The sequence below is a fragment of the Leptonychotes weddellii genome, chromosome 7 (genome assembly GCF_054177405.1).
Source record: "Leptonychotes weddellii isolate Sample4059 chromosome 7, ASM5417740v2, whole genome shotgun sequence".
NCBI lineage: Eukaryota > Metazoa > Chordata > Mammalia > Carnivora > Phocidae > Leptonychotes > Leptonychotes weddellii.
In genome coordinates, this window is record NC_138375.1 from 26,999,502 (window position 1) to 27,026,895 (window position 27,394).

Sequence of the window (27,394 nt, forward strand, 5' to 3'; positions counted from 1 at the left end):
TCAGTTTGTTTTTCAGAGTCCATAGTCTCTCATGGTTCGTCTACTCCTCCAATTTCCCCCCCTTCATTTTTCCCCTAGAAGGATTTTTTTTTTTTTTAAGATTTTATTTATTTATTTGACAGAGAGAGAGATAGTGAGAGCAGGAACACAAGCAGGGGGAGTGGGAAAGGGAGAAGCAGGCTTCCCGCAGAGCAGGGAGCCCGATGCGGGGCTCGATCCCAGGACCCTGAGACCATGACCTGAGCCGAAGGCAGACACCTAACGACTGAGCCACCCAGGCTCCCCTAGAAGGATATTTTTAAAAGACTGTATTGATTGCTAGGTGGAGCACATGAGGCAAGAATAAAAGTAGAGAGACAAGTGTCAGACCAGTTACAGTGTATAATAACTGACATAGAGGCATGAGGTAATGTTGGCTCCTGTAAGAATGGTGAGGTGAATAAGGAGAAAAGTGGACAGATTTAAAATGTATTTTGGGCTGAACTGACAGGACTAGCTAGGGGATTGAATTCCGGTGGGGAGGGGTTTTAGGTTTATAGTTGTTGGAGTATATAAGGATGACCTCCAAGTTTGTAGTTTTAGCAGCTATGGAAGAAGTTGATCGCAAATGAAGTGGACATTAAGAATCAAGATTTCCCTGTTGGCCTATTATTACGTTTGAAATGCCTACGCAAATGCAAGTGTCAAGTTGATAGTTAAATATGCAATCTTAAGCTCAGGAAAGAAAATGGAATCTCAAACCTCCCATCTAGTCCCATTACTTCAGTTCATGCTTCCCTGCTGTATATCTCTGGTCCCTGTTTGTACCCTCTCAACATAAGCAGATTGTCAGGAGTTGGCCAGATCTGTATGAGGTATTGTGGGCAATTTGGACTATAGATGGTCTTAAGGTTTATATGTGAGTACTCCAGTTCCAATTCATTCTTTCCAGAGAGCTATAGTTATTCTCCTTCTAAGTCATTTAAATATGCACATTTTGCTCCTTACAGCAAGCTTTATTTTGGACCCTTACAGAATAAGAGATTTGGCCATTATTAGGTTTTAGGCTCTTTTCTGCCCCATCTGAACATACTGTATGAGATTACTCTAGTCGACTTTGCACCTAGAAGGAAGTGTGTATGTGTATTCATGTTTGATATGTACTCTGTGGTTGATTTGGTGTGTATGTCAGTTCGTATACCAACATTACATTGTTTTAATTACAGTATTTTTATATTATGCTCTATAATTAGTAGGGCTAATCTTCTTGAATAATTTTAAAGATATTTCTCCTTTTCTCACATATTTATTCTTATAGATGTAGAATTAAGATCATTGACACATTTTTAAGAAGTCTGGATTTTTTCCCTCAGCCTCTTGCTTTTGCCTTGATTATTTGTAAATACTTTCTATTCTTATTTTCCATTGAGAAAAGAGTCTTTAAAGTAGGGCCTATCTGTCTCTTATTATGGTTTTTCCATTGTTTCCTAAAGAGAGGCTGTCAGTTTCCTTTCTATTTCCTTCCTTATGAAGCACCTGTTCTATATAAGTGCTACGTTAATTTCTAGGCAGGGGAGTTATACAGTGAATTAAACAAAGTGAAATAAACAAAGCATATTATGAAATAAAATTGGGAGAGTATACTATGTTTGTAATTAAAATAGTGTGCTCTTGGGAGGACTAAACATTTACTTTGAAGTATGATATGTCGGTTTCTGGTCACTTTATTTTTAAGAATCTTTTTAAACTATCTTTTTTCCTATATTTTTATTTTTTAAGGGTCATACAGCAATGCTTCATACTGGTTCATGGCATCCCAAAATAAAGGGAGAATTTATGACTTGCTCAAATGATGCGTGAGTACTGTTGATAAATCATCTAATACATTCACGTCTTTCAATATTTTCTTTAACATTTATATTGTAACAAACTTGCCAGTGAAGTAGGGATAGAGTATTAGGAATCCTGATGTTTACATTATTCTTGGTCTTTACTTTGATTTTACTGATAGTAGAAGGTTTGTTTAAATAAATATGGAAACTATGAAAAAGAGAGTTGGTATAAATTCTAGTACAGTTTATTAGGGAGATCAGTGGCTCAGACTGATGCTATTAAGTGGACTCAAATGACTTTGAAGTTATGACTAATAATTTGTTACTTTTTATAGTAAAGATTGATATCTGAGTATAATACCTTATATAAGTTTATTGTTTAAGTGATTGCTTTTTGGAAATAATAACTGAAAAAATTGTTTAAATGGTTATTAAGATTCTTCAGCATTATATCTGTTGGCCTAGGACTCAAGAATACTACAGGGAATATTTGAGCAGCTTTTTACTATATTGTTATATTGTATGATTAATTTTTAGTATTCAGAGTGGTTCATTAGAATGCACTATTGGTAGTATTATAAATTACAATGGAAAACCTTATAAATTAAAAAATATAGATGGTGTTATTTAGGTGAAACACTATATTTTAGATAAAAAAGATTGTTGTTTTTAGGTTATTTTGTTTCATCTTTTTACTTTCTGATATTTATAATTTGCCTCATTTACCTTCAAAATTCCTGTTCACATTCTTGGATAGTTTATGTTTTCTGGAGTTGATCTTTAGGATAATAGACAAAAGACATAATTTCATTTCCATACCACAGTTTAAAAATTAATTTGATCTAAAGGGAACTAAAATTTGGGTATCTATACAGAATATGACTGGAACAGGATAATACAATTTGATTAAAATTTCTGGTAAATAGAACTATGCAGTTCTAATTTCTTTTTTATCTTTGTCTTATTACTTTTCCAAAACTTAAATTATGTATGTTTAAAGTGACATTCCTTACTTCAGCAAATCAAGTATCTGATTTCTTCAGGAATTAAACTTAGCAGGTAATCTAAATTAATAGTATCCCATGACCGAGTAAGGTTTATTCTAGGAATGCAAGGATATTTTACAATTCGGAAATTTTGCCATCAAGAAGTTTTCAACATAATTCATTATTAAATAAGTGAAAAGTTACAAATCACATGATGTTATATAATATATGATAACATTGACATTTGATAAAAGTTAGTAGTCTTTCCTAGTTGAAGTTCTAAGTAAAATAGGAATAAGAAGAAATTAGCAAAACCTGTTAAAAATTAATTACCAAAATTTAAAGTAAATATTGTATTATGTGTTGAAGTACTGGAGCTATTTGCATTTAAATAAAAAGACAAGGAAAAAAAAAAGACAAAGATGCCCACAACTATTTAGAGCCTTTATGCAGTGTAGATTTAGAGACTTTATACAGTATAGTAAAATAAGAAAATAAATAAATTGATAGAAGTGTTGGAAGAAAACAACTATTAAAGAATAGAGGAACCAGGCTATTGTGGTTAAAAACTTCTGCTGAAGAAAGCAATTGGAAAAAAAAACAAAACTTTTGTTCTCCAAACTACTAAGGATCATGCCAAGTGGTAGGCTCTCATGGTTGCTAACACAATAACTTTATGACCTCTAGAGAAGCTTATCCCAAATTGATATCCAGGATATGTAAATTAGTAATTTAAAGAAAGGCATTCCATGGTCAAATAAGTTTGAGAAACTTTGAATGTTATATTCCCAGGCCAGTGATCCACAATAAACATTTAAATGGTTTGTATAGGGTTTAAAGAAACATGTTTAACTTTGTTAATCCTCTGAACAGTAGTTTGGATAAAGTTCTAATGCGTGACATCACTTTACTGGGTATAAAGTGTAGTTTATTCCATTCTTTGAAAGAGCAAGTCTTCAGTTCTGTGCCCAGTCACTGATGTTCTAGTATATTGTACCTTTGAAAATGTGCTCCAGTTTCCTTTTACACTGTACAAATTGGGCTTTGTCCATACTTTTATATGAAGATCAGTGGGGTTTAACCATAGACCCCAATTATACATACTCTTTACCACCTTTTATTTATTTGTTTATTTATTTATAGATTTATTTATTTTAGAGAGTGTGTCCATACACGGGGGGCGGGGCAGAGGAAGTGGGAGAGAGAGAATCTCAGACAGACTGCACTGAGTGTGGAGCCTGATGTGGGGCTTGATCTCACTGATTTCACCACCTGAGAATATGACCTGAGCTGAGATCAAGAGGTGGATGCTCAACTGACTGAGTCACCCAGGTGCCCCTCTTTACCACCTTTTAGAAAAATCTACCATTAATAAATTCAGATGGTTTGTAGTTAGAGTGACTTTCTTTTGGCCTTTGACTTTGAGGGTAGTAATTAGTAATGGGCTAAGCTGTGGGACATCAGCCCAGACACCTATTTTGATCAACAAATACAGTGTGCTCACTGTGTGCCAGGTACTCCTGGATATGATCTAAGTCTCTGCCTTCATGATGCTTACATTTCAGTGGAGGTGAGTGCTTGGAGACAGACAAGGTACAGATGCACTAATAAATTAATATAGTTTTATGTAGTAATAAGTGTTGAGAATAAAATAAAGTAAAGCAGAAGGGTAGAGAAAGAGAGAGTAGAAGTGTCTATTGTATGTAGAGTAGTCAGAGAAAGCTTCTGAGGAGGTGACCTTTTAGTTGAGAATTACACCCATGCACAGGAGGCAGCCCCAGCGGAGAGAGCCTTCTAGGCCAGAATAGCAGAATAATTCAAGACCTTAAGAAGGGAATGTATTAGAGCATATTGGAGGGCCAGAAAGTCTGGTTTTGTTGACATTTTTTAGGTTGATAGAAAAGGTAGGAATGACAGGAAGTGAATTTGGAGAGGAAGGCAGGGACTAGATCATATAAGGTATTGTAGTCTATGGTATAAAGGGTTAAGATTTTAATGTAATTATAAGGCCAGTCAATAAAGAGTCCTAAGTCTGCCCTATAGTATTATTGAAAATCAAAATCATAGGAACGCTCACTTTACAGGGTATTAAAATTTTCTAGTGAACTTGACATATTAAAGGCCATGAATGAACATCATACTCAATGGGGAGAAACTGAGAACTTTCCCTGTAAGGTCAGGAACAAGACAAGGATGTCCACTCTCACCACGTTTATTCAACATAATACTGGAAGTCCTAGCCAATCAAACAAACAAACAAAAAGAAATAAAAGCATCCACATTGGTAAAGAAGAAGTAAAACTTTCACTATTTGCAGATGACATAATACTATATATAGAAAACCATAAAGACTCCACCAAGAAACTACCAGAACTGATAAATGAATTCAGTAAGGTCACAGGATACAAAATTAATGTATAGAAATCTGTTGCAGTGTCTGTACACTAATAATGAAGCAACAGAATGAGAAATTAAAGCAATCCTATTTACAATTAACCAAAAATAATAAAATACCTAGTAGAATAAACTTAACCAGAGGTGAAAGCCCTATAGTCTTTCTTTTTTAAGATTTTATTTTTAAGTAATCTCTTTACCCAGTGTAGGGCTTGAACTCACAACCCCATGATCAAGAGTTACACACTCCACCAACTGAGCCAGGCAGGTGCCCTGACCTATATTTAAAACTATAAAACATTGTTGAAAGAAATTGAAGATGACACAAATGGAAAGACATTCCATGCTCATGGGTTGGAAAAACATATTATTAAAATGTTGAGACTACCTGGAGCAGTCTACACATTTAATGCAATTTCTATCAAAATACTAACAACATTTTTCACATAACTGTAACAAATAACTCTAAAATTTATATAGAACCACAAAAGACCCTGAATAGCCAAAGCAGTTTTGAAAAAGAAAAGCAAAGTGGGAGGCATCACAATTCCAGATTTCAAGTTATATTACAAAGCTGTAGTCATCAAAATAGTATGGCACTGGCACAAAAATAGACACATAGATCAATGGGACAGAATAGAAAACCCAGGAATAAACCCATGATTATATGACCAATTGATCTTTGACAAAGCAGGAAAGAATATCCAATGGGAAAAAGATAGTCTCTAACAAATGGTGTTGGGAAAACTGGACAGGTACATGCAAAAGAATGAAACTGTGCCACTTTCTTACACCATACACAAAGATAAATTCAAAATGGATTAAAGACTTAAATGTGAGACCTAAAACCATAAAAATCCTAGAAGAGAGCACAGGCAGAAGTGTCTCTGGCATTGGCCCTGGCAACATTTTTCTAGGTGTGTCTCCTGAGGCAAGGGAAATAAAAGCAAAAATAAACTATTGGAACTACATCAAAATACAAAGCTTCTGCACAGCTTTAGAAACAATCAACAAAGGGCGCCTGGGTGGCTCAGTCATTGGGGGTCTACCTTCAGCTTGGGTGGTGATCCTGGGGTCCTGGGATCGGGCCCCACGTCGGGCTCCCTGCTCGGCGGGAGGCCTGCTTCTCCCTCTCCCACTCCCCCTGCTTGTGTTCCCTCTCTCGCTGTGTTTCTCTCTGTCAAATAAATAAATAAATAAATAAAATCTTTAAAAAAAAAAAAGAATCAACAAAACTAAAGGTAACCTACTGAATGGGAGAAGATATTTGCAAATGACTTATCCAATAAAGGGTTGGTATCCAAAGTATATGAAGAACTTATACAACCTAACACCTAAAAAATGAATAATCCAGTTAAAAAATAGGCAGAAGACATGAACAGACATTTCTCCAAAGAAGACATCCAGGTGGCCAACAGACAAATGAAAAGACGCTCAACATCACTTATCATCAGAGAAATGCAAATCAAAAACCACACTGTGGGGCGCCTGGGTGGCTCAGTTGGTTGAACATCCGACTCGGTTTTGGCTCAGGTCATGATCTCAGGGTCATGAAATCAAGCCCTGCATCGGGCTCCATGCTCAGAGTGGAGTCTGCTTGAGATTCTCTCTCTCCCTCTGCCCCTCCCCCTGCTCACACGTGTGCAGCAAGATAACGTTGTGGTAATAGCTAATAATAGCTAACACTCATTGTGCCAGCACCATGCAATACACTTAGTATGTGCTAAGCACTTTGTCTTACGTTCTCCTCACAGCGGTAGAGGCGGTAGTAATGTTATTACATGTTTCAAGCGAAGAAACTGGTCATGACTTTCCTAGGGACACATGATTCTAAGTGGTTGAGCCAGGATGTGAATCCACTGAGTCAGATACTTTGTGAGTGGTTGTCACAAAGGTTATGGTGATTGATTTACAGATGCATTCACAGATAGAAATCCCTTTTATGTAAGGGAAGGGCACAAGAACTCGCCTCGTTAAGAATACTTGCAGTAGGGGCGCCTGGGTGGCTCAGTCGTTAAGCGTCTGCCTTCGGCTCAGGTCATGATCCCAGGGTGCTGGGATCGAGCCCCGCGTCGGGCTCCCTGCTCAACGGGAAGCCTCCTTCTCTCTGTCCCACTCCCTCTGCTTGTGTTCCCTCTCTCACTGTGTCTCTCTCTGTCAGGCAAAAAAAAAAAAAAAAAAAGAATACTTGCAGTATTCTCCATCATTGGAAGGACAAATTCCTTTCACTTGGAAGTCTCCAGTAGTGCACCCCAGTGATGATGCTACCACATTATCTGACTGTGATGAAGATGATGAGAGGTCCTTTGCCAGTACAGGTGGTCTTTACCCTCTTTTACCTGTCCCCCCGCCAGGGCAACCCTACTTGATTTTTGAGATCTAGAAGCATTCTGGCTGTGCTGGATGAGCACAGTCTGGCCAGAGACAGACTATATTTAGGTCTAAGGGTGTTTCCTCTGTCTTTCTTACCAGCTGGGAGTTGGTGTTGGGCTCCACTCCCCACCCCATTCCTAAGCAAAAACTAAACAAGGAAAACCGTGTACTGGGTTAAATACCTTTTATTTTAATATATTTTTTCTTGAAGTATGATGGATTTGATATATAACTTTGTTAAATAAAGAAATTTCTATTTCTATCATAGATACTGAATTTTAATGCTTTTGTGGAATATTTGATATAATCTTGATTTTATCCTTCTGGCCCATTCATACAGAGAATTACATGAATACATTTCAGAATGTTAAACCATTTTTCCTTTTTTATAGTAAATCCTACTTCATCACTTTGTATTTTTGGGGGGTGGGGGGAGAGAGAGGAGGGGGGAGGGGCAGGGGGAGAGGGGGAGAGAGAGAATCTCAAATAGGTTCCACTCCCAGCCCAGAGCCCCACGTGTGGCTCGATCTCACAACACTGAGATCATGACCTGAGCCAAAATCAAGAGTCAGACGCTTAACTGAATGAGCCACCCACGTGCCTGATCACTTTGTATTTTTTAAAAATATATTGCTCTATTTACAAAACTTATGTTTTATTTAGGATTTTAATTTTATATTGACAAGTAAATGGGGACTTTTTGTTGTTGTATTGTTTTTTTATTAGGTTTTGGAACCAACATTATACTGGCTTCCTAAAATAAGGCAGCTTTCCCTCTTTTTTTATTACTTGGTATCCATGTCCAAGTTCATGAACATGGCTGTAAACAAAAAATCTCATGGAACACCAAGGTCATCCAACAAGCTGAATTATAGTCCACACCCAGAGTTCTAATATAGAAGTTATTTTATAAGACTTATTTTATTTTTGACTACAATTTCTCAGATTTTTTTCTGAAAAAATAGATTTAACAAATTTAGAAGAAATATTAGAAGTGAGCAGGAGCAGTTTAGAAGAAAATGCTTTGATAAAAAATTTCAGGAAAATATCTGTTAAGTGTACTAATATTGTGCCTGGACTGAGTTCTCCCTTAAAGGAAAAGTGTGTGGACCTGGACATATGAACATAGGAGGTGGGAAGAGAGTTAAAAGAGCATAAGAATGTGATCTAGAGGCCCACAAATATAATTTGATATAGATCAGTTTGAATAAAATGTACGTAGAAGTCTTTTTCTGTAAAACTAAGGATGTACCTTTAATTGAAATATAAATATTTACAATTACTGGCTATCTACTCTAGTGGGACAGGGGTAATGTATATATTATATTTTTTTTTTCAGAGAAATGTAAGAATTGATTTATTTAATGATTGGTTACTTGATAATAAGGAATTATTAATTGGGGGATATGATATTGGTATTATAGTTGGGTTTTTATTTTAATTTTTAAAAAGATTTTATTTATTTATTAGAGAGAGAGAGAGAGTGAGCAAGAAAGAGCACAAACCAGGGGGGAGAGGCAAAGGGAGAGGGAGAAGCAGACTCCCCACTGAGTGGGGAGCCCGGTATGGGGCTCAATCCTAGGACCCTGGAATCATGACCTGAGCTGAAGGCAGACACTTAACTGACTAAGCCACCTGGGCACCCCTGTAGTTGGCTTTTTAAAAATAAGTGTTTCTTTAAAAATTTTTATTTAAATTCAATTTAGTTTACATATAGTGTGTTATTAGTTTTAAGGGTAGAATTTAGTGATTCATCAGTTGCATATAGCACCCAGTGCTCATCACATCAAGTGCCCTCCTTAATGCCCATCACCCAATTACCTTATCCCCTCACCACCTCCCCTCCAGCAACCCTCAGTTTGTTCCCTGTAGTTAAGAGTCTCTTATGGTTTGTCTCCTTCTCTGTTTTTATCTTATTTTATGGATCAAAAGTTTCCATTATTTAAAATAGACAACTAGGATCAAGAGTCATATTTTTGTAGTATGTTTTTTTGTTTTTTTACTCTAAGATATTAGAGTAAAAAGTTTTAATTTTATTATTGGACAAACTCTGGGTTAACAGGATAAACAAAGTAAAATTGATGATACTTTTGATTATACTTCAGTGTAATTGTCCAAACCAGTATTTTACCTTGTAACATTCTATAAGATATTTTAAATAGGTTTTAGGGGGGGGAAAAAAGCATAACCATGGTATATTGGTTACTTTCCATCACCCTGGGAAACTACATGAATTATTAGGAACAACTAGCATCTGATGAGGCATCATCAGAATTCTTAGGTCTGATATTATGAAGTTCATCCTGGATTAAGAAATATTCCCATGGTTCAGTAATTAGTTCAGTTAGCACCTTTAGGCAGAATCTGCCTATATTTTTTGTGTGTCTCATAGCTCAGAGGGCTACTCTGCCTTTCATTGCGTTATCTCATACTCTTCATTGGTAAGCATGACAGAGAGGTAAATATCAACTGTACGTCTTATAAACTTTTTATTCTCTTGGAGATTTTATTAGAGGTTATTTAGGATTTAAATTAGGATAATTTCTTCAAGCTCATAATAGTAATATTCTCTTCTTCCCCAGTCTCCTTCTCTCTTCTTCTTTCCCCTCATTTTGGGCAGCTGGAAAATGAGTATTTTGGATAATATGACCATGGTGTAGATAGCTTCCGGATGAAAGTTATTCATCTCAGCACCTCCTGTGTTACCATAGTGTTAGGTGTTTAGTGCTAGCTAACACACGTGTTTGTCAGGCTATGGCAATCAGCAGTGTAGGAGTAGAGAGGCAATCCTGGCCAGGTCAGTACCAGCCATTCATGTAACTCCCACATATTATGAATAAGTTTAGATACAGTAGGAGTGAAGAACCAGATAGCACTTGTGAGAAACTCTTCCGTTGGAGGCGAAGGTGGCACTCACTGTTTTTGTTCTGGCCTCACGTATGTTCAGTTACATTATGATGTTTCCTTTGAGTGTGAGTTGGAGATGCTAGTGCCTTAACCTTTTGATTTTATGAGTTTCAATATGAAACACAAACCTGGGATCAGGCCAATTTAGGAATGAAATGAAAAGGAAGAGGGTAATAGGGAAATCTTTTTGTTTTTTCCAAGTTTACCAGAATGAAACATAGATAACAAGGCAGAGCTTACTATGTTATGCTTGGAAGTAAATGTTAATTTAAGCCAGATGGTAATGAAGATAAAAATGCTTACTTACTCAGTGGAAGTCAGTTCTACTTGTTAATTTATATGATCTGTAGTGCACAGAGTGAGGGTGCAAGTGATGCTGTGCTAGTGGGATCGGAGTTCTCGGTACAGATTTGTGCAAAGCACGTTCCAGTTCAGCACAGGCTCTGCCCGCAGGTACTGCTGAGTGAATCCGAGCTTCTGGTATGTATCTGGAGGGTTTCCTATTGCTTACTCAGGAATTTGTGTCTCAGAGGAATTTGTTTATATCTGTTGTGCCTACTTCTGCCTCTACGTGCAGTTAATGATGAGGACAAAGCAGGAAAATAATGATACGCACAAACATTTCACAGTGAGTTGCTGCAGAAAGAATAGACAGTATTAGATAAGAATAAAAAACACTGGGGAGATGACAAAACTTTCTAACATAGTGTCTCCTTCCACACCACAGTTGGGAGGGAGGACATATGGAAGAATAGGTAGGGCCGATGCTAATTAAAAAAAAAAAAAAAAAAGATGGGTGCAGAGAAAGTGGGTTTTAGGTCAGACTTAAAGAGGAGGAATTGGTGGATGTCACAAAATAGCCACAAGACCCATTTGTAAACACTTGTGAAAAATGGCTCCCAAGTACTGAACGAGTCTTTGAGGGTTAGACTCCTGCAATTAAGAAGTAGAGACTTAAAAAAAAAAAAAATCGGAATGAGACCAATTTTTACTCCAGGGTGCAGTGGTCTGGGGAAAGTCAGGCTGCTCATGTCGTATTAAAAATGTTCACCAGCGGGCGCCTGGGTGGCTCAGTTGGTTGGGCGACTGCCTTCAGCTCAGGTCATGATCCTGGAGTCCCGGGATCGAGTCCCGCATCAGGCTCCCTGCTCAGCGGGGAGTCTGCTTCTCCCTCCCTCGCTCCCCCCTCTCGTGCTCACTCTCTCTCTCTCTCAAATAAATAAATAAAATCTTTTAAAAAAAAACGTTCACCAGCAATGCCTCGGGTAGGTACAGGGAGTATAGAGGAAGAGTTGCTAACACTGCTTGCTTGGAAGAATCAGGGAAAGCTTTATACTGGGGTTTTGAATATGTGTACAGTAGTCCCCCCCCTCATCCATGGGGAATATATCCCAGACCCACAGTGGTTGCCTGAAACCGTGGATAGTACCAAACCCTATATGTACTATGTTTTTTCCTGTACATACTTACCTATGATGAAGTTTAATTTATAAATCAGGCACAGTAAGAGGTTAACGACAGTAACGAATGATAAAATAGAACAATTATACCGTGATAAAAGTTATGTGAATGTGGTGTCTCTCTCTCTCAAAATATATTACTGTACTCACCCTTCTTCTTGTGATGATGCAAGATGATAAAATGCGTAAGTGATATGATGTGAGGTGAATGACATAGGCTATTATTGACCTTCTGATGGTATGTTAGGAGGAGGATCATTTGCTTTCAGACCAGGTTGACCATGAGTAACTGAAACCATGGAAAGTGAAACTGTAGATAAGGGAGGGATTACTGTATTGGGCATAAATTCTTTTTGTGGAAAAGTAGGGAAGTGAAGAGAGAGGAGATGGACTTGGAGAAGAATATAGGAAAGCCTTAATTTGGGCCCTCAAGAATGTTACCATATAGAATATGCAGTATATATAGTGATCTATGATTAGGTGGTTATCTATAAGCAAAAAACATAATTTCATATTTAGAGTTTATTTTGTACAATGTGAAATGAGTATTTAGAGACATTAATATCTAGTCCGTTTAGTTTTCTTTAGGAAAAAAAAAAGTATTTCCAACTCTTGATTTTGGCTCAGGTCATGGTCTTGGGGTTGTGGGATTGAGCCCTGTGTAGGGCTCCATGCTCATCATGGAACCTGCTTGGGATTCTCTCTCTTCCTCTCCCTCTGCCCTTTTCCCCCTGCTCTCTTTCTCTCTCTCAAATAAATAAAATCTTAAAAAAAATAAAGGATTCATGGCAAGCATAGAAACCTATAATTTGTAAAAGCGCAAGCACACAGAGGGAGAGGGAACAGGAGAGGGAAAGCAGACTCCCCGCTCAGCAGGGATTCCCCGCCCCCTCCCCAGTCCCAGGACCCTGGGATCATGAAGTGAGCCGAAGGCAGGCGCTTAACTGACTGAGCCACCCAGGCGCCCCTGGTTTGATCTTACTTCTTCTAAAGGAGGAAAGGAAAGGGAGGGGAGGGAAGGAGGGAAGGAAGGAAACACCAAAAAAAAAAGGCAATAAAGAGACAATTTGGGAGATAATTTGGGAAATTTGGATATTAGGTGATATCACAGATTGCAAAAATGGCCACAGTTCTTCATCTTTCCGTGTACCCATGCCCTTGGCAATGTGACTTTGCAGCTACTCCCACTGTTTCCCCACCTCATAAATGTGGGCTGACCAACAGAAAGTGGCAGAAATGATGGTGTGCCATTTATGAGCATAGGCTACTTAAGAGTTCTTGTGTGTTTGTACTTTCTTGGAACCATAGCATTGCTATCTGATCAAGATAATCTACTAGAGAGTGAAAGACCCAGGTGAGGAGAATTCAGTTTTCCCAGTTGAGGCCATCCTAGCTTATAGTCAGACAACTTCCAGATTTGTGAGAGACCCTAATGTAGATTAGCAAAACTGACCACAGACCCATGAGTTAACCCACTAGGACAAAGCCACCCACCTGACTGGTGGACTCATAAGCAATAACATATGCCTATCATTTTAAGCCATTAAATTTCGGAAATGTTTTGTTATGCATCAGTTGTTAACTGATACAGATGATATTATTGAATCATGTAACGTAGAATCAGGTTATATAGAAGAATGTCTTTGTTCTTAGAAGATACCAGCTGGTAAATTTAGGTATGAAGTATCATGTGATAATGCAACTTACTTTAAAATGGTGTAATGAGAATAAAGTATGCCTGTGTGTATGGTATGTGTATATGTATATATATGTCAGTATACATATATATGGAAAGTGAGAGATTGAGAATACAGATGTGACAAAATGTTATGGTATATGGTGTCCATTGGAAAGGATATATGGTCTTTATTGTACTGCTCTTTTAACTTGCTTGTAGCTTTGAAGCTTTTCAAAATAAAAATTCGGAGGATCTTCTTAATATTGGCTTATTTGGATGTTGTCCTGTTAAAAGGTGGAGGAGGGACAGTAAAGTGTCGTCCACACTGAGAAGGCACTTTGAGACTGAAAAAACAAAGCAAGCCACTTCATATCATTTACACAGAGATTTATTTAGGGTAACTTACTGACAGGGGGGATCAGACGGATGGCAGTCCAGTTGCTATGCAGCTATTCTCTGCAAAGCCTGGACCTTAATCCACAGATTTTATTGTGTTGCGGTGAGGTCAAAGGGTAGTTATCTAAAGCGTCGCCATTTGTGTGCCAGAGGGAAGGGAGAGGAAGAAACTATGTTATCTCTACTAGTTATCTAAACAACTTTAGGGAAGATCAGAATAAGCTTCCTGCATTCCAGCCAGGGCACACATTAACTTCCCAGGGTCCTGGGACAAGTTGGGCCAAAGATGGAGTCAGTGTTGTCAGCAGTCTTACATATCTAGTTGCATTCTACTTTGACCAAGTTTTTTCTTGGGTAGTTTTTCAGTATGTTTTAAGTTTCGACATATCAGTGCTGACTTAGATTGTGGAGGACCTATTATTCAGGATTGTCTTCGTTGGATTATATGTAGCAGGATTTCCTAAACGTGTTCTTGGGAATGTTAGTACCTGTAGAGTGTCCATGGAGAAAGGGTTCCTTAGTCCTCTACTTGGAGAGTCACAGTGCCAAAGACTAAGTATGTTAAAGATCCTGAGAACTATATTAAAAAAAGAAATCAGCATTTTCTAGCTGTATTGATATAACTCCATCTTTCTCCCACTGCCAACAACACCTATTACACTCTGGGGGTTTGGTGTTTCAGGAGTACACTTTGGGAAATGAAGATTGCCCCTAGTTAATGCTTTTCTCTTGGTGGAATTCAGTATAATAAATATTTTTATTTGGTTGCAGCTATATCAATTAAAATTTTTGGCAAATTTTGGGATGGCATAATAGAAAGAGCATGCACTTTCCAGACTCAGAGCAACTTGGGTACTCCACCCCTTGTCATGACCTGGGACTAGTAATTTACCACTGAATCTCAGATTCCTATAAAATGGGGTAATACTTGATTCACAGGATTGTAATCTAGATTTAATGTATAAAGCCTTGTGCATAGTTGGCGTTGATGTGTAGGAGTAGCTTTGGAATCGTTTGAATTGGATTGAAGACGGTATGATTTTCAGTCTTTAGTTTTTCTTAGTTTCTCTCACATCTTGATGAGCATCTCCCTTTTGAGAGCATGTGTGGGGCATGTTGGATCTCACAGGCCTTTGCTGGAAGGCTGCTAGACAGATTTCACTTAATTTTTATAATCAACAACATGTGTAAATATAATTATAAAATTCTCTAAGAAGCAGTGATTCACATAAATGGATCCCAGAAAAGTAAACTTTTCTGTAACTCAAAGTATTTTTTTCTATTTTACTATTTTTTGGGGGGGGAAACTTAAAAAATACACTAGCTTCATATATTATTAATAAGTGTTTTGAATATAATTTAACATCTTTATAATGTATAAATTATTACAGTGTGGTATAAAATGCCTCACAAAGTCTTAGCATATGTAGTCCTATCTACAGCTTTTAGAGTTCTTGACTGTTACTTTCATTTTTTGGTTTTCCCTTTTTTTTTTTTTTTTAAGATTTTATTTATTTATTTGAGAGAGAGAGAGCATGAGAGGGGGGAGGGTCAGAGGGAGAAGCAGACTCCCCGCTGAGCAGGGAGCCCGATGCGGAACTCGATCCCGGGACTCCAGGATCATGACCTGAGCCGAAGGCAGTTGCTTAACCAACTGAGCCACCCAGGCGCCCCTGGTTTTCCCTTTCTGTTAAGTGTTGCTTCTTGCTGTTGTTGGTGTAGGCTTGCAGCCTATACAAGTGCCTTAGTTTCTTTCAGTTCTTTGTTTCCAATAAGCTGTGGGCTGGGGCTGGGGTAGGTTTTTTTAGAATTTGTGCAGAAGAAGAGGGAATAAGCAATTAGAGTGTATGATTTTTTGTTGTTAGCACATTAATTTTTGCCATCTTTGGCTGCTGGGAGACTTTTTCTTGCTTATTTCTGGTTCTGGGAGGAGTTTTATACTGTCCATGCTGCCAAATAAGTAAGGTGTGGTGGTTATATTTTTAATGGGTTCTTTTTTGGTGAATTTCTCATAAAAACAGTGTACTCCTTTCAGGTGTTAACTAGACTTGTGGTGATCATTTCGCAATGTATACAAATAACGAATCATTATGTTTTACATCTGAAACGAATATAATGTTACATGTCAATTATAACTCAATTAAAAGAGGAAGTATGCTGTTTAGATCATGTTTCTGCAATATCTGGTATTTTATCTAATTTAATTCTTTGATTTTTAAAATCTGCTTCTAATTATTCTTTAACATACTCTCATAGGTTTTCATTTTAAAGCCATAAGGATGCTTTTAAAACGATTTCAATAGCCACCAGCATTTAAAATATTAATAGCTTTGATTTTATTTTCAGTGTGTGGGTAATGAAAAATTTGTCTATATAATTTTAAAGCATTTGTTAACAAATTTTACATGAAACAGGTAACTGTATTGAAAAATTAATTAGGATTTAGCAATGGAGCCTAAATCCTGAAAATTTTACCATTCAGATTTGCTGATAATGGTGAAATATGCTTATGATAAAAGGCAAAATTTACTCACTTTCTGAAACTCTTTTTCTTCATGAGTTCTGAGAGTATGAGAATCTATTCTCAAATTACTGTTATAATTGAGATGTTCACATTTTGGTGTTTGATTTAGCTTCTATTGACAAACTTTCTGTGTAGGTCTAGATGGAAGAAATATGTACATCTTCTTTTAATTTTATCATAAATTCATTTGGTTTGTATAAGTTCCTCTTAAAATAGTTTGTGTTTACTCAGTCCAATTTTATTTCTGTTATATATTGAGAAACATACAGTAGGTAAAAAGCCTGTAAGATTTTAAAGTAATAATAACCCATTCCACAGCTACTAGGACAGATACTTTATTCATTCATTCATTCATTTATTTATTTATTTATTTATTTAAGATTTTATTTATTTGACAGAGAGAGACACAGCGAGAGTGGGAACATAAGCAGGGGGCAGTGGGAGAGGGAGAAGCAGGCTTCCCGCCGAGCAAGGAGTCCGATGCGGGGCTCTATCCCAGGACCCTGGGATCATGACCTGAGCCAAAGGCAGAGCTTAATGACTGAGCCACCCAGGCGCCCCCAGGACAGATGCTTTAAAAGGTCAAGTTTAGGACTTAGAATTAGGGCTTATGGATGTGCTTGTCCTCTAAAGATCGCCGTTCAGATTAATGTGTGATCATCGCAATTTTAAGTTGCTATCTTTGGTTCAACCATCTTTGCAGTTATTGCCTGTATTTATAATGTTTGATTAAATATAGAAAGAATTTTTTTTTTGTTAATTTTTACCTGGGTTAATTTGTTACCCAGGAGACCGAGGTTGGATTTTGTTTGTGTTTTGTTTGTACTCTCTTTTAAGTGTAAAGATGTCAGTGTTCTCAGTTTCTATCGTGCAACATAATACTTTAACACTAAAAATTCTGGAAACATATTTTAGTTGGAAAATGAAATTGATAGTTATTGAGAACCATCCAATATTTGGAACTCTAGAACTAGTTTTACCTTAGAGGAGAGCATAAAATAGGGCTTTATAATCAGATATTTTGAAGTAATTTGAAAATACTACATCAAAAACAATCTAGAGATTTAAAAATTATAATTCTGTAATTTTACAGTATTTTGGTTCTGTAGTGATTTAAAGTAATTGGGTGCTAGTCTAAAGTAATAAATACGACAAGAGGCAGAGGGAAATTTTCATGCTTGACTTTAGAGATGAATTATATATTACTGTGTTTACTGGTGACATAATTTGGCCCGCTAATAACTTATTATGTAATATCTCAAAAAACTAGAACACAGTCTTTTAGTGTTATTAATGAAATAGATATGGAATTATTAGTCATACCCTTTTTTAAAAATTGAGATATAATGTCATTTATATTCTGTAACACAAAATAAGCTAACAAAATATCACTAGGGAAGTTGAATTTACTGAATAGGCAAGAGTTATTTATAATTAAACATTTTAATTTAGTGTACATTTTAATTTTCAAGCTTCTATTATGCTTGAATAGCCTTTGATTTATAATTTTCCTGGTACCATCAACTTCCTTAGATATGTTTTTTAGCATATGTTTATAGTATAAAACTTTATGTCATATCTCTAGGAATTATAAAAAAATTTAATGTCACATTATCCTTGATATAAGTTTATGTAACTTTTATACAGAATGTTGCTCAGGTGTACTATATTGCCGAATTGAACCAGTTTAAAATGTTCACACCTTCAAAAATGTTGGAGAAAATTTGATTAAGTCCAAGTTTGTTATATTTATTAGTATGCTTTTCCCAGTTGTTAAGTAGGAACTTATTTTGGCTATAGGAACATCAGTACTGAACAATAATGTAGGAATTATACATTGTGGAGGATGTTCTTTAGTATTTTCTTTCTTTATCTTGAAGTCCATATGAAACCATCATTAATCTCATCAGTACATCTCTGTTACATCAATTCAGTTTTCAAGATATTTATTTATTCATTTATATATTTTTAAAGAATAATGTGGAGGTCTCCAGTATTGAAGGCTATGCTTATTTCCTGGCATCCCTCGGTTAACCGAGAGTGTGATAGAGAGTAGTTTGAATTTCTTCTGGGAATTTATAGGTCAAGCAAAGTAGCATCAGTACAACCAGTCCATTCCATGTGTGACTAAATGAGTTTGTATGTATGACTAATATACCAGTACTCTTGTGGTTGTAGTGGCCTTCTTGGCCATTTATGGAGTAGTTGTAAATGAAGAAGAATGTTATTCCTGTGAAAATTGATGAATTGAATATAGTTGCAGGAATGGGATTAAACGTGTTTCCGTACTGTGGATTTTATAATCGTTAAAACCCGTAATTAAACTTAAAATGTTTCTTTGTTTTGAATCTCCAACATTTCCTGGAAGACTTGGCTACAATAAGGGATTTTCCTTTTTTAAATTATCCTTTCCATTTCTTTTCTAAGTTTCTGTAACTACATGGCAAATTTATATGTATCCTGTTTCTGAATCTTTGCTATAATGCCAGATAAGCCTATTGAATCCATTTCCAACTTCGAAAAAATTGTCACCTCATCTTTTCATTTTCATATTGACAGAGTTCATGAAATTAGGGTGGCAGGTTAACAGAAACTTTGCAAGGAAGTGTGAATAATGATTTGCCCTTTTCAGTTGCCTCTTTCTAAATCTTGTAAGTTTACATGACATTGTAAAACTATTTCTGTCTTATAAACTATCCTTTCTTGTGATAATACTTTTAAAATCTGCCTTGATGAAAATGTTAGCTTTTGTTGCTGTTTTAATTTTAAGAAGTGCTCCAAGTGGAAATGTTTACTCTTCCCTTGATAATATTTTTCCATTATTATAATAGTAATAAGATAGACTATTAAATAGAAAGATCTTATAAATTACTAACTACAGGCCATAATGAACTGGGTTCTATTAATTAGAATAAAACAAATGGTATTTTTGGAAAGCTGTACTAATCTATCAACAAATAGAACTGGCACAGCTTTGTTTAATACACTTCATATGGCCACTTAAGTCTTGCAGTATCAGTCAATAGCTGTGACTTCATGGAGGAAATGAGGTCCACTGATAATATTCCAACAAAAATTTGGTTACAGAGCTTTATCTCTATATTAGAATTGGGCAGAGGTAGGGCAGCTTCTGGTTTATACCACATAACTATGGTTGTAGTTAGCGTTCTTTATCTTACTTAGGCAGTCTTACTTATATGTCCCAAATAGCCTGCAGATTATAATTCTTTTTCATAACCCATTATGTAATTAATTTTTTCCACAGGAAAATATATCCTTTGCAGTTACACAACTTTTAATATTCTTAATTCCATTCTGTTCTTATAAAAACATTTTGTTTATTAACCAGCAAACATATTTACAAACTACTATGTGCTCAGCCTCAGCAAGCCTGGATAAATGAAGTAGTTCTTGCTCTTGTAGAATTTATAATATAGTGAAAATACTTACATAGTAATTAACAATTAAGCAAACAATTTACAGTAAATAACTGACTAAATAATTAAAGGTATGTAAAGTCCTATGAAGGAACAGTATATAAGGAAGACCTAAAGTAGACTGGAGAGTCAGTAAGTACTTCTCTGAGGACATAATGTTTAAGCTGAGATATGAAAGATGAATGATTATTGATAGGCAGAGAGAAGAGGATGCCATCCTAGACGGAGGAGACATTACATTGAAATGCCTGTTGTGGGAACTGAGAGAAACCAACATCACTAAAGTAGAGCAGGGTGGAGAGCAGCATGAGATGAATTCACTGAAGTAGGTGGGGGCCAAGCCATGCAGGGCTTTATAGACCATTTTGGACACATTGGATTTTATTCCAAGGGCAGCTATATACAAGAGGTTAAAGGCTTTTAAGCAGGGCAGTAACACAATCAGATTTACATTAAAAAAAATTACTCTAGCATCTCTATAGAGAGTAAATTGGATGGGCAAAGGTGGGGCAGTTATAACCATATTCTAAAAATTTTATAAAATGAGTGGCTTTCATACTGCTAGGTTAGTGGTTCTTTTTTCTGCCTGGAGAGTTTTCAAATATGAAACATACTCCCATCAGTAACACTGTTCATCATCTGTAGTGAATCTGATCTTCATCCATCTGCTACCCACCCCTGAGGTGAGAATCACTGAGCTAGACCAGCTCTCACCTACTGTTGCTGATAGGGAAACTGATGCTCAGAGAAGTGACTTACCCAAGGTCACACAGATAGTTAGCCAGGGACAGAGCAAGCACCTCAACCCACAGTTGTGAAAATCTTTTGGCACCCTTTTCACATGATTTCTCTTGGTGTAGGAAGCTGGCGTCATCAATTGGAATGTATTTACTGTGGTTGGCTATTGGATAACCTAAAATATATGTGGCAAATTCTCTAAAGTAAACATATCATATGGGAGATAATGCTGAATGAAATAGTGTTTTGCAACAGCAGCTTTCATAGTGCGATCCACGGACCTCTGGAAGTCTTCGAGATCCTTTCAGCTGGTCCGTAAGGCCGACACTATTTTCGTAGTAACACTGAGGCATAATTTGGCTTTTTCACTGTGTTGGCCTTTGTGCTGATGACACCAAAGCAACGGTGGGTGAAGCTGCTGGCGTCTTGGCTTTAATCAAGGCAGTGGCAATAGATTTTATTAGAAACCATTGTATTTACTGCCACACACTCATAATTTTTAAAAAAAGCTAGTTTTACTTAAGAATGTCTTTGATGAAGCAGTAAAAATTATTAGTTTTATTAAATCTCAACCCTTGAGTACATCTTTACTATTCTGTGTGACAAGCTGGGAGGGGCATATGAAGCACTTCGGTGCCTATCCGAGTGTTGGCTGTCTGGAGGAGAAGCACTTGCATGCCTCAGTTGTGAGGTAACTGCTGTGTTTTCATGGAACAAACATCATTTTTTACTCAAAAGAACCATTGACAGACAAATTATGGTTATTCATGCTGGGCATTTGGTAAACATTTTATCAAAAAAGTGAACGAAGTTGGGGTGCCTGGGTGGCTTTGTCGGTTAAGCGTCAACTCTTGATTTTGGCTCGGGTCATAAACTTGGGGTCTTGGGATTGAGCCCCATGTCAGGCTCTGCACTCAGCGGGAAGTCTGCTTGGGATTCTCTCCCTTTCCCTCTGCCCCATACCCCACTTGAGCTTGCATGCTCCCCCCTCCCCCAGCAAATCAATCAATCATTAAAAAACTGAAGTCACTTGTCATTTTAAGGAAACCAGTTGGTAGTATTTGTGTCCAGTGATACAATTTGTGCTTTCAAGTAAAATTTAGAACTTTGTAAATATTCCTTTGAGCTTGACAGCTTCTCGGTACTTAGTGGTTTGTTTTTTATTTTATTTTATTTTTTAAAAGATTTTATTTATTTATTTGACAGAGAGAGACACAGCGAGAGAGGGAAACCAAGCAGGGGGAGTGGGAGAGGGAGAAGCAGGATTCCCGCCAAGCAGGGAGCCCGATACAGGACTCAATCCCAGGACCCTGGGATCATGACCTGAGCCGAAGGCAGATGCTTAAGGACTGAGCCACCCAGGTGCTCCAATGGTTTGTTTTTTATAATGAGATTGGTTATCACATTAATGAGTGTTTTTTTTTTTTCAATTGTACAATGAAATGTATCAACATTTTGAGGACTTGCATAACCCATTGACGAGTATTTTTCTTTTTTTTCATTTTTTTAATGAAGTATATAGTTCACACACAGTGCCACATTAGTTTCAGAAAATGAAGTTAGTTTCAGTGCATGTTATAAAATTGTGCACAGCTAAAGGATCCATTCATAATATATGATAGACCTATAGATTTTTTTTTAAGATTTTATTTATTTATTTGACAGAGAGAGAGAGAAACAGTGACAGAGGGAACACAAGGGGGAGTGGGAAAGGGAGAAGTAGGCTTCCCACCCAGCAGGGAGCCCAATACGGGACTCCATCCCAGGACCCTGAGATCATGACCTGAGCCAAAGGCAGACGCTTAACCACTGAACCACCCAGGCACCCAGCCTGTAGATTTTAATGTAAGAGTATGAAAATTGTCATGGTTTTAGGTTCTGCACTGCAACTAACTTTTAAGAAACTACTTCTTGTTGAGTTTTGGCATAGTATCAAAGAATATCCGCAATTATATGAAAGAACTATTAAAATACTCTTTTTTTCCACTACATATCTGTGTGATGGATTTCCTTCTTGTGATTTAACCAAAACAACATATGTAACAGACTGAATGCAGAAGTATTAAGTACTGTCCTCTATTAAGCCACACTTTAAAGTGATTTGCAAAACTGTAGGACGGTGCCACGTTTCTTACTATTTTTGTTTGTTTTGGAAAACATTGTTATATATTCATGAGACCTATTTTGGTTTTCACATTTTTTTCATGAAAATCCACCAGCATGTAATGAGTTTATTAATATTCTTAAAATTTTTTATTTTTTATTTTTTTTAAATCAGGGCACCTAGGTGGCTCCGGTTGAGCATCTGACTTTTGGTTTTGGCTTGAGTCGTGATCTTGGGGTCCTGGGATTGAGCACTGTGCCCGGCTCTGCGCTCAGCGTGGAGTCTGCTTGAGATTCTCTCCTTCTCCCTCTGCCCCTCCCCCTGATCTCTCTCTCAAATAAATGAATAAGTCTTTAAAAAAAAAAGTAAATAAAAAAAAGGTCTTTGTGTACATTAATTTAATTTCTGGCCTTTCAAGAAATACCAGTTATCTATGTGAAGAATAGTTCCAAAACTGCAGAGAAGTAAGTTAATGCTAAATAGACTTTTTCGTTAGGAAAGGCAGAGTGAAAACAGTGGGTGGTGTAAAATATGTACTGTGGGAATGCAGGAAGAAGAGGCAAAAAGGGAGTCATACAGAAATGAAACATGATATGGATTTGCATTTGGTGGACCTTTTCTCTTTAGGCCAGAGCTGAAAAATTTTCTTCAGTTAAGCTTAGCAAACATTTATTTTACATCTATTGTTGTATGTCAGGCCCTGCATTAGGTACATGTTTTGAGCTGAATGCACAGAAATAAGTACAACATGGTGCTTTCTCTCCTGGGTGCCTCCAGTCTCTTTGGATCATTGGGCACCTATAACACTACGTTTTATAGCAAAGGGATGGGGGTAGCTCATTCTGGATTGTTTCTCCAGAGGAATATGAAGCCCTCTTTGCTAAGAGACACAGATCCCATTATGCAAGAACAGAGTTTTCCTGTAGGTACTTTTCAGCCTGGAAGTTAGCTCAGACTCACCTTGGAAAGAAAATTTTTTTCCGGATAGGATGGTGCTTGAGTCTTCAGTAAGTTATAGTTATCAATTTCTGAATCCTTTCCTATTTCAAAATCACTCAACTTCTGCTTTATGAAAGTTACTTTAAGCCAACAGATATAAACTCCAAGAGTTGGTGTGGGGGGAAGAAAATACCCTTTTATATATGTTATTGGCCAGGAGCTTTATATATTGTGTTTCACTCAATCATCCTAGCATTGGGTCGAAGAAGGAAGTGACTTGCTAGATCATATGTTTGTGTAGGGGTGGGGTAGGGATTATGACTCAAGTCTAGCTCCATTGTACCACATCCCCTCCCTAGCTTTAGTTATCTTAAGCCCATAACAATAATCTGTATCTTGTTCATATCTTCCTTCAGAATAGATGGTTTCCTAGTAAAGCTGATCCTGGGGTTGGTGCAGTGTTTTCCAGACTGCATTGTAAAACCTTTTTGGGTTATGACCAGCATTTTTTACAAGATAGAGTAAAAATTGTCAGGTTTTGTTCCAGTTTATATTGTTTCCTGGAATTTTGGCTTCAGTTGTATGTGAGAGGGAGGAGTGGGGTGAGTGGGGGTGTGCATGTGCTGGATCTTAGTATAGTGTATTTCCTACTATATGAAATCATTCTCTTTTTTGAGTATAGGACATGGTCATGAGTTTACTATTTTGTCTTTTCTCCAGGCTTAAAAAAACATTATATTTTTCTTTCAGTTATAAGGCAGTAAAATGTACAGCATGGACTCTGGACTCAGACAATGCAGGCTTGAGTCCAGGCTCTGCCATTCACTAGCTATGTGACTTTGGGCAGATTATTTTGTATCTGTGTGCCTCTGTTTTTTCTTCCGTACATGGGGTTGAGCATTAAGTGAATTTATATCCTTAAAGTGCGTAGGATAGTGTCTGTCTCAAAGCAGCACTCCAGAAGTTATTTGATGCTATTACTGTTGTTATTGTTAGTGTTGTTGAAAAGTTTATATCTTTCTTAGAGGGATTATGGACATATTGCTTTAACAACAGCCTTCCACAGCAGTTGATTCATTTGGTTAGTTAATTTACAAACTTTTTGTAAGCTACAAGAATGCTAACTTTGCCACTGGTTTAGTGCAATACCCCCTTTATTTATATACTCAGATTGTTTCTATTTGGCCAAGGACACCAAAGACAGCTAAGATAGCTACCAAATCATGAATCTGTTTAAGAGTTACTGTGGAAAACTGAACCTGACTCTGCCAGATCTTGGCCAGTGAAGAACTGGCTGGCTTTATAGGCTGATTTAATCCTGGTCATAGGCCAGTGTTGCTGGCTCATAAAATATATGTGTTAGAGGTCTAAAAATGTACTATACGTAGGTCTGCCTGCCTCAAACTCTGTGACAGGTTTGGAGGAAGATGTTGCTTGGGTGATTAAGGGAGGCTTCACAAAGGAAATAATATTTGAGTTTGGGTTGAAGGATGAATAGAAATCTTCAAGGAAAATAGTTAAAAGATGTCATACCAAGCTCTGAAGCCTGGAAGTCTTAAAATGGTCATAGAAAGACAAGAATAAGCAGAAGCAGTGAACAGAAGAAATTCTAGGCTGTTACCTTCTAGGATATCAGTTACAGACCTTTATAAGAACTTACTGTAAAAAAATAAAGGTTAAATATGTATTAGAGAATTTTTTGTATTTTTAAAAATTATATTTCTTATATAGTGAAGCATATCTTATAGTGAATAGGTAGCTATATTTTGTTATGATGATTGTTGATAAAATAGTCTTTTGTTTATAGAATTGTAGTATTGGATGCTTTACATCTTCTCTTCATCTGGGCCTTGGCTCCCGTTAACAGGTACCACCTATGAGCAGCTGCTAGAATTGCAGACAGTAAATGCATTGGAAAAATTCATAGGACTTGACTGGAAAAGCCCAACCTGGTTCACAGAATAATTAGTATAATTTATTTATTTATTTATTTATTTATTTTAAAGATTTTATTTATTTATTTGACAGAGAAAGACACAGCGAGAGAGGGAACACAAACGGGGAGTGGGAGAGGGAGAAGCAGACTCCCCGCCGAGCAGGGAGCCCGATGCGGGACTCGATCCCGGGACTCCAGGATCATGACCTGAGCCGAAGGCAGTCGCTTAACCAACTGAGCCACCCAGGCGCCCTAATTAGTATAATTTAGATATGAGTTAATATTTTTTCATAGAATCATCAACACTTACATAACAATTATTAGTTATGCATAGTTAACTATAAGCATTAAGCAAATTGTATCTTATCCTCACATCCATCACAATATTCTGACAACACAAATATTATAAGAGATGAAGTTCTCAAATGCTTAGGTTGACAAACAGATTTCTTAACGTTATGAAGTTATAAGTTTATGCCATTTTTTCTAGTGCCCTTTGTATTTCCGTATTGCTTAAATTAAAAAAATGCAGGTATATGTTTTATAATTATAAAGCAGTTTAACAACATGGCAGAAATCTTAGGCAGTTCAGAGAAGCAAATCCTTACCTATTGATTCCCATTGCTGTAATATAACTATTAATGTTTTGAGAAGAGGAACTACCTTAGAATATTTTTACATGTACTTGAATATAGCTATTATAGGTTACACAAAATCTTACTTTTCTCCCCCTCCTTAACTTTACACCAAAAGCTATATAACCTTATACCAAGACCTTTTCCCTGCTGTGAGGTACTTTTTTTTTTTTAAGATTTTTATTTACTTATTAGAGAGCAAGTGTGCGCACAAGCAGGGGGAGTGGCAGAGGGAAAGGGAGAAGCAGACTCCCCACTGAGCAGGGAGCCTGACGTGGGGCTCGATCCCAGGACACCGGGATCACAACCTGAGCCGAAGGCAGACACTTAACTGACTGAGCCACCCAGACACCTCTGGGTACCTTTTATTACTATAGTTTTTAGTTGTGGCATAATAATTCAGTTTCAAGTATCATAATTTACTAATACATTCTGTTATCTATTTTTCTTTATTGTAAATAGTGTGTTGAATATTACTATGCCTGTAACTTATTCCATATTTTGGATTTTTTCCTTTTTTTTTTTTAAAGTAATATTTACTACCAGTGTCCACATTTAGATGCAGAAAAGTGTTTGGAAAAAAAGAGTCTCACTTTTTAAATAATTTTTTTGGGGGGTACCAGTTCTTCGAATTATATGATTTGACCAATTCTGTGATAGTTACTACCATCCATTTTGTGTCCTATAATATGACAGATCAGAGAACTGGGTGGAGTATCCCAGATGGCTTTCCTTAATTTATCTCTTTGGACATGAAAATTATTGGAAAAACTAGTTAGTTACTGATTCTGGAAAAAAAATTTTTTTAAATTATTTTGCCTTTCTAGCACTTATAATTGAAATATTTAGATTATATATTTGAAATAAACAGCATTATATGATCTTCTTGATCTTAAAGTGATCAACGTTGTGTGAAATATCAAATGCTTTATTCAAATTAATGCTTTATTAACATTTTTCACTAGAATGTTCTTTTTAATGATTATTTCATTCATTTTATAATTTTAGTCAGATTTTAATATCTTTTTAAAATACCTGTTAACATCCTGTTAATGGGAATGCAAACTGGTGCAGCC

The 27,394-nt window shown here is 36.7% G+C and overlaps 1 protein-coding gene across 2 annotated transcripts in view; it reads left to right on the plus strand.

Moving 5' to 3' along the window:
* WDR70 (WD repeat domain 70) overlaps positions 1 to 27,394 on the plus strand; it is a 263,085-nt gene that overhangs the window by 108,207 nt on the left and 127,484 nt on the right. For both annotated transcript variants that reach the window (XM_006730411.3, XM_031024925.2), the window contains one exon: positions 1,759 to 1,835. In XM_006730411.3, the coding sequence (XP_006730474.1) occupies positions 1,759 to 1,835 (77 nt within the window). The remainder of the gene's footprint in view (positions 1 to 1,758; positions 1,836 to 27,394) is intronic.